The following is an 8,354-nucleotide window of genomic DNA, read 5'->3' as shown; positions in this document are numbered from 1 at the left end:
GACAACTGACTGTCTTACGATTTGCCAGTTTTCTATATTTTAGCAAATACATTTTCAGTGTACGGAATGAACGGATGCGTCGATACAGTAAAATGCAATTATAATAAATTATATTCTGACGAGTTCAAATACACAAGTTAATCTGTATTTAATACACGTATATCGTGCAGGCAAATGGAGCCGACAGCACAAGGTCTGTCGACATCAGAAGCGCGACGCACTAGTGGTGGCTGGAGTTCATGCGGTGTTTGCGGCGTGACCCCGAAGATTTACTTGTGTTTTTGTCTTATTATTGCTTGAAGCTAATCGACTTACAATTAACGTAAGGTAAATTATCATACATATAATATATATACAGATAACTAAGTGATATACGGTAAGTTTAATTCTATGTTTTGTGTTCTTAAGCAGAGTCGGCTGATAAATCCGTCACAACTAATAGCTAGCTAGCTAGTCTAACTAGGTTAGAAGTTGAGGCCTACGCCTGTTTATGACCGAAGAGAAACGGTTGCCCACCGTGGCTCACATTGTTATGAAACCGTAGCAAGCAGTGTTGTATTCCCGCAGAATGGAAGGAAACGCAAATACACCATCTGGACCGCCAGCTCAGAAGAGGTTTAAAATGGCTAACGGAGGCGCAAAGGTAAAATGTGCCCAATCCAATTTATGTCAGTTATATTCTACTGGCTTCATCGACAATTAACTATTTCATACAGTTTGTCTCCCCTTTGATCAACATTTATTTCAGTATGGGTAAATACTATCAACGTTACCCCTCATATTGTCCAATGTAATGGACAGAAGTGAGGCCGGAATATTGAACTAATAAATATGCTCCAGTGCCAATATTACCCATAACTAGAGCACCACCAACCCAATGGGGTGTAGTATCTCCCGGGCAGCTTCTGGGGTTGAGGCTGCAAAGACTGATGCAGACAGGAGCCTGCTCATGGTAACAGCTCAGTCTGTTTTACTGGGCCTGAAGCAAGGCCTGAGGAGCAGTAGTTATCCAGGGACGCCCCAGAGCAGAGGGGCTGTAGTACTGGGCCATGATTTGTCCTGAGAGTGCTCAACTTTAGTACGGCGGTAAAGAGGCTGGTTGAACCAGTATGAGCTCTTAATTCTCTGACCTGCTCCTGATGCTCAGGGCAGGTTCAGTGGTGTGCCTAGTGCTGGATAGCTGCTAACTTCTGTTGAAGTAAGACATTCTCAAGCAACAGAAGGCAATGAAATGCTTTTGCAGAGTTTGTCTCAGCCAATGAGGCTTGAGTTTAGCCTAGAGTTTTCCAGCACATTTGAGATGTGCTAAGCTCAAAAAGATTCATGTGGATCCAGAGGTTATTCTTTCCTTGCAACAAGGCTGCACAAGGTTGTCCTCATCCAACCTCTGCTGTCATTATAGAAACCTGACCAGAAGCCCAGATGTTCAATTTGAATGTTTATGAATAAAAGCAGACATTGATCTCATTGATGCTCTCACAAGGAGTACAGTGGAGGATGAGCTGAAAGAATTGTCTCCTTCAAGGATGGGATGTGGACTTCACCCCTCCTCTGTTGCCTCTTCTATCACTAATGCCTGTCTGTGTCTCTCTCCCCTATTTGGGTTTATTCCCTCCATTGACAGAGAAGGCAGCCGCAGTATTCTGCAGACATAGGTAAGTCCCGCCTCCACACAGTTCCGCTGCCAATGATGGGAGCTGAGAACTCCTTCCCTTTGCCTCATCACTGGCTTCTGATTGGGTGTGAGGCATGTCTATGACTTGCACAGTTGAGAGTCTCTGATTTCAGACCAGTCCCATTCATAGCTTTAGGCTGTGGGGCTGACCAGTGATGGTTACTGGTCACATTTCTTCCAGAGATCTCATTTCTGTATGAGCTTTTGTAAATCCAGAAACGTGAATTTAGTAGGTTCCCAACTACAAACTGAACAACTGTAGGAACACCAATCCTTCCTCAGAGAAACCTCTTTAACTGTCCACATTGGTATTACACGTACGTGTTCAGTTTTAGCTCTTGAGAAGCATATTGATATGTGACATCAAGAAGGGACTTGTGTGGCTATCTGGTGTCAGGAAGTATTGGAGGACCTGGTCCTCTACCTGGGTGGTGGATTAGAGGACGTACTGCATCACACACAAGTATTATTTATTCCATTATAGGCTGAAGACACGCCCTCCCTACCACAATCACCATTGTTTGCTCAAGGGTAGCTTGCTCAAGGGTAGCAGTTTCCATTGGGAAGTAGCCCTTTCATTTAATAGCTACATGGCATAAAGATGCATGGAGCATCATGCTACCAGGATACCTGCCGTGCTCTGCTACTTGTGCACATTATGGCTGTCTTAATGAGCCTTTATTATCAGGGATAACCTTCCCATTTGATATCAGTCTCCTCCTGTGGCCTGCCTGGTCAGACTCCATGCAGGAGTAGCTCCTGTGAAGGAGCAGGCCGTAGAGCAGAGCCTGGTGGGACTCGTATCCTGTGAAGGAGCAGGCCGTAGAGCAGCGCCTGGTGGGACTCGTGTCCTGTGAAGGAGCAGGCCGTAGAGCAGAGCCTGTTGGGACTCGTATCCTGTGAAGGAGCAGGCCGTAGAGCAGCGCCTGGTGGGACTCGTGTCCTGTGAAGGAGCAGGCCGTAGAGCAGAGCCTGTTGGGACTCGTATCCTGTGAAGGAGCAGGCCGTAGAGCAGCGCCTGGTGGGACTCGTGTGTCCTGTGAAGGAGCAGGCCGTAGAGCAGAGCCTGGTGGGACTCGTGTCCTGTGAAGGAGCAGGCCGTAGAGCAGCGCCTGGTGGGACTCGTATCCTGTGAAGGAGCAGGCCGTAGAGCAGAGCCTGGTGGGACTCGTGTCCTGTGAAGGAGCAGGCCGTAGAGCAGAGCCTGGTGGGACTCGTGTCCTGTGAAGGAGCAGGCCGTAGAGCAGCACCTGGTGGTACTCGTGTCCTGTGGTGGAACTCCCCCTCCAGCTGTCAGGAGGCTGAACATGGGGGGGGGGGGGTTGTTCTAATTGTTGTTCAGTGAATTAAATGCCTCCTAATCTTCACTACTGCCATTTTTGAACAGCATTGCTTTGGCCTTTTTATTGTTACACTTTCAGTTAGGAGTTTAGAACTTCACTCACTGTGATGACAGAATCTCCCTTTAATGAATATGGCTCGTCAGCCAATGGTTGTCAGGTGAAAGGTCATGGGGCCCTGTTGCCACACTGGGTCAGGATCATGCTCCAGCTCCTAGCGGGATGTGCAAAACTGTGTGTGTGTGTTCTTTATTGACCTCCTTGTTCATGTTCCAGTGTTCACCTCTAAAGGAGGCACTATCCAGACCATCCCCTCTCTCACCAAACAGCTCAAAGGCATCACTGAGCCCATCATTGGTGAGCAATGCAACCAAGTCAAAAGGTGACCCCTGCTCCCGTCTCCCTGCACCAGCTCACTGGTCTTGTGTTGTCTGCAGGTCTCCAGTTCGTATGGGAGTACCGCAGCCCCAGCAAGGCTGTGCCTCCACACTACCAGTGCAAGCTCTGCCAGGTCACACGCCTGCAGAATGACATGCTGGCACACGTCAAAGGCTGGAAACATGGCTTCAGATACATGGTGAGGGTGGCAGCATGATGATGGGTTTAGGGTTAGCATGATGATAGCCTGTTATGTTGCGCTCCAGTAAAGAGAATTGTGTGCGTGACTTGAGTGTGATGTTCCATGTTCTAGAAGCGGAACCACCCTGATAAGGTTCCGTATGAAGAGGAAGCAGCCATGAAAGACCCTGGTGTGAGGAAGAGCATCAAAGACATGGCAGCGGAGGTGGAGAGGACTGAGGATAGAGGCCAGCTCAGAGTGAGTAGCAAACAAATCATCTTGGTGGGACTTTCCAAAATACTGCAACTTTTGTAGGTTAGACTGGATGTAAGAGAACAGCAAGCAGTGCAGGTAATGTTGTCATTAAATGATTCTTACTGTACATTGAGGGGACTAGTATGAGTAACCAGAGTACGTGTCTTGCATGTGGCACCTTCCTAGTCAGGGGTGCCAACATTTCTTGCAATGCATTTCTTGGCATGACACTACAGCCCCTCCCCCCTCCATGTAATTTCTTGCAAGATCCTTTGCTAAGTGCAACTCAAAGTTGCGGCAAATACTATATTTATTTCTCACAAACTTCTCATCCAAACCACTTGACAGTGGACACTGCACGTGCTTGGGTCCTGAGAAACGCCCCTGGGGGACCCAGGGCCAGTTCTCCACACAGTCGAGCCACAGAGATTCCTACCTGTTAGGGTTAGATGGGGCAAAATGTTGACTTAATCATCTCTTGTTTAGGTGATTCTAAAGGAACCCAGTGAAGTTGCTGCCTTCCAAGGACTGCGTAAGTCACTTTTTAAATGTATATTTTGAAATTAAAAAGATAATTATTTGGGAACTAAGTATGTAAATAAAACCAATTTGGGCATAAATGATGTCTTTGTCACAGGCTCAGCAATACCTAAGATGGCGGCTCCAGCGGGACCAGGCATGGGACCACGAGGGCCCCCACTAGGTAAGGGTTGTGAGCAGTGATTTGTGGAGATGGGGATAGCACAGTGGTTGGAGCATTTGACTGTAGGGGGTTGCAGGGTCAAATCCTCCTCCGTCCAGGGCTTTAGATAAAGGTATCTACTAGTGAATACTTGTATTATTGTGTGTGTGATGCTCTGGTGAGCAGTACAGTAGGATGCTCTGGTGAGCAGTACAGTAGGATGCTCTGGTGAGCAGTACAGTAGGATGCTCTGCTGAGCAGTACAGTAGGATGCTCTGGTGGGCAGGACAGCAGGATGCTCTGCTGAGCAGTGCAGTAGGATGCTCTGGTGGGCAGTTCAGTAGGATGCTCTGGTGAGCAGTACAGCAGGATGCTCTGCTGAGCAGTACAGCAGGATGCTCTGCTGAGCAGTACAGTAGGATGCTCTGCTGAGGAGTACAGCAGGATGCTCTGCTGAGCAGTACAGTAGGATGCTCTGCTGAGGAGTACAGCAGGATGCTCTGGTGAGCAGTGCAGTAGGATGCTCTGCTGAGCAGTACAGTAGGATGCTCTGGTGGGCAGTACAGTAGGATGCTCTGGTGGGCAGTACAGTAGGATGCTCTGGTGGGCAGTACAGCAGGATGCTCTGCTGAGCAGTGCAGTAGGATGCTCTGCTGAGCAGTACAGTAGGATGCTCTGGTGAGCAGTGCAGTAGGATGCTCTGGTGAGCAGTGCAGTAGGATGCTCTGCTGAGCAGTACAGCAGGATGCTCTGCTGAGCAGTACAGTAGGATGCTCTGGTGGGCAATACAGTAGGATGCTCTGGTGGGCAGTACAGTAGGATGCTCTTACATTGATGATCCGATGATGATTTTGTTTTCCTCACAGGTGGCAGGTTTCCTGAACCCCTCTACCCAGGGGACTTCCCACCCCAGGGAGGCCTCCTGCCTGACTACCCCATGGGAGGGCGTGGAGACTTGGGCATGGGAGGCTACCCCGACCCCCCTCTGATCCGCTCCACCCCAGGCCAGGCCTTCTCAGCGGCCGACATGGGTCCTAGGCGTTTCCCAGACGACGGTCAGCGTGTTGGTGGAGGAGCAGATGGCTTTGGGCTGGGTGGCAGGAGAGAGGGGTTTGGGATGGGTGGGCTTCTGGGAGAAGCCCCTGGAAGGCGTTACCCTGAAGAGTTCAGGGGCGTTCAGTCAGGAAGTGACCCAGTGGACAGGCCAGGATTGATGGGTGCAGCCCCAGAAGGCAGCAACCTGCCCTCCACCCTGCTCAAATACCTGGTGGGGACACGTTAGGACTACCAGAACTTGAATAACATGAACGTTAAACGTGATTTATTTAATCGGAAGTGGTTGATGTCCTGTGTTTGTTTACAGGATTCATTCCGGATCGAGAATGAGAGCGATGCTCAGATAGTGCTGAAGGTGACCCAGAAGCTGACAGATGTGTTGATGGAGTACAGACTCAGGAGCGTGTCCTCCGTACGTAACACACACTGCCTCTGAGCATAAAACTGCCTCGCTCTGCCTCTGAGCATAACACTGCCTCTCTCTGCCTCCGTACGTAACACACACTGCCTCTGGGCATAACACTGCCTCGCTCTGCCTCCGTACGTAACACACTCTGCCTCTGAGCATAACACTGCCTCGCTCTGCCTCCGTACGTAACATACTCTTCCTCTGGTCATAACACTGCCTCGCTCTGCCTCCGTACGTAACATACTCTGCCTCTAGGAATAACACATCCTCGCTCTGCCTCTGTATGTAACACACTGCCTCGCTCTGCCTCTATGTAACACACTGCCTCGCTCTGCCTCCGTACGTAACATACTCTGCCTCTGGGCATAATACTGCCTCGCTCTGCCTCTGTATGTAACACACTGCCTCTGGGCATAACACTGCCTCGCTCTGCCTCTGTATGTAACACACTGCCTCTGGGCATAACACTGCTTCGCTCTGCCTCTGTATGTAACACACTGCCTCTGGGCATAACACTGCCTCGCTCTGCCTCTGTATGTAGCACACTGCCTCTGGGCATAACACTGCCTCACTCTGCCTCTGTATGTAGCACACTGCCTCTGGGCATAACACTGCCTCACTCTGCCTCTGTATGTAACACACTGCCTCGCTCTGCCTCTGTATGTAACACACTGCCTCTGGGCATAACACTGCCTCGCTCTGCCTCTGTATGTAACACACTGCCTCTGGGCATAATACTGCCTCACTCTGCCACTGGGCATAACTCTGCCTCTGGGCATACCACTGCCTCACTCTGCCTCTGTACTTTTCTCTTGTGTGGTTGAATAAATCTTGTTTAGAATTATAGATGCAAAATATTTATTTGATCCCATTTTGCTCATTGATTGTTTCATAAAATCCCCATTGTGTGTGTGTGTGTGTGTGTGCGCGCATCAGGGGCCCAGTCTGACGAGGAGTTCACCCATGACCTCTCTGGGAGGGTCCTTCTCCAGCTCCTCCAGGATGCCCAGCAGCAACGACCGCTTCTCAGCCAGCTTCTCTGGAAACCCTTCAGGTACAGCACTTACCCCCTCCCCCCTTCAGGTACGGCACTTACCCCCTCCCCCTTCAGGTACAGCACTTACCCCCTCCCCCTTCAGGTACAGCACTTACCCCCTCCCCCTTCAGGTACAGCACTTACCCCCTCCCCCTTCAGGTACAGCACCTCCACACATCATATGGATCACGTTCACCAAACCTGACGACCATCTACACTCCCCCCCCAAGGGTTAGGTTCTTTAGAAGCTTAACCTCTCTTCTCATTGTTCTACAGGTCCATCCAGGTACTCTGATGGTCCGTCTAGGTTCTACAACTGACATCACTTCCCTGGTGACCGTGGTGGTCACACCTGCGTGCTCCACCATGGCTGTGGAAACTACAGCAGTCGACTCCCACAAACACCCAGAGAGAGGAGGGTGGGCCAGTATGAGGAGTTCAATGGCCCATCAATTTGAGCTTTGATTCCTTCTAAACACCATGATGTTGTAAAATTGTGTAATTACAAGTTAAAATTAGATTTTAGTTAGTTTTATTTTTTTTGTAATGAAAACGTTGGACCAAATCTGTAGCTCTGATGTATTTTACTTTTTAACTCTTGTCAGTTTACATTGTTTTGACATTTTTAACTTGCTATCTGTAAAAGGTTGATGACTGTATGCAGAATGAAAAGATCCATGTTCAAAAATTTGTATAGAAACAGCTTTCTACTTAACTGGTCTCAATAAAAGTCTCAACTGTCAGGTGTTTGTCACTTCCTGTCATCCTCACTTCCTGTCATCCTTCCATACTTGAGTTTGCTCTTCAAAGGCTGATGTAGGGTGTCCCAGACAGTCTAACCCTAACTCAGTCCAGTAGTTACATGATGCTAACATACATACAACATGCTATATTTACCATTTTCAATACCAAAAATCCCTAGCTTTGGAGTATAAAACAACTGCATAATAGAAGGCCATTTATTTAGCCCTTGTGCTGCCTTTGGGTCACATGACCTGACACAACAAATAAAAATCACTTTCTTTTAACATTTGATGTGAGGGGTCTGAGACAGTCCGACGGTCAAAAGAAAGTTGTTGCAATATGACGGTGGGAGCCTGTGCACGGGGCAGGAGCCTGTGCACGGGGCAGGAGCCTGTGCACGGGGCAGGAGCCTGTGCACGGGGCAGGAGCCTGTGCACGGGGCAGGAGCCTGTGCACGGGGCAGGAGCCTGTGCACGGGGCAGGAGCCTGAGCAGGGTGACTGTGAACAACCTTCAGAGACCGGTCCGTGCAAGCCCCCAGTCCATGCTGTGAGAGATGGACATGATGATCTGGAGCAGTGGGGCTCTTCAGACTGCTG

General features: G+C 49.4%; 1 protein-coding gene across 2 annotated transcripts; it reads left to right on the top strand.

Moving 5' to 3' along the window:
* The first annotated feature begins 187 nt into the window (after positions 1-187).
* Positions 188-7,755, top strand: LOC146301726 (uncharacterized). 2 transcript variants are annotated; one of them, XM_084669113.1, is made up of 12 exons: positions 188-327; positions 568-643; positions 1,625-1,655; positions 3,292-3,372; positions 3,453-3,592; positions 3,707-3,832; positions 4,316-4,361; positions 4,467-4,532; positions 5,378-5,778; positions 5,875-5,979; positions 6,913-7,030; positions 7,289-7,755. In XM_084669113.1, exons 2-12 carry the CDS (start codon positions 569-571, stop codon positions 7,330-7,332), a joined length of 1,233 nt encoding a protein of 410 aa, XP_084525239.1. In that variant the 5' UTR covers positions 188-327; position 568; the 3' UTR covers positions 7,333-7,755. The 2 variants fall into 2 exon arrangements, with proteins under 2 accessions (XP_084525239.1, XP_084525240.1); XM_084669114.1 differs by lacking the exon at positions 188-327 and adding an exon at positions 358-376.
* The last annotated feature ends 599 nt before the right edge of the window (positions 7,756-8,354 follow it).

This window comes from Hypomesus nipponensis, chromosome 2, assembly GCF_054491055.1.
Source record: "Hypomesus nipponensis isolate SF chromosome 2, ASM5449105v1, whole genome shotgun sequence".
Classification (NCBI taxonomy): Eukaryota; Metazoa; Chordata; class Actinopteri; order Osmeriformes; family Osmeridae; genus Hypomesus; species Hypomesus nipponensis.
This window is presented reverse-complemented; position numbering and strand designations above follow the sequence as displayed.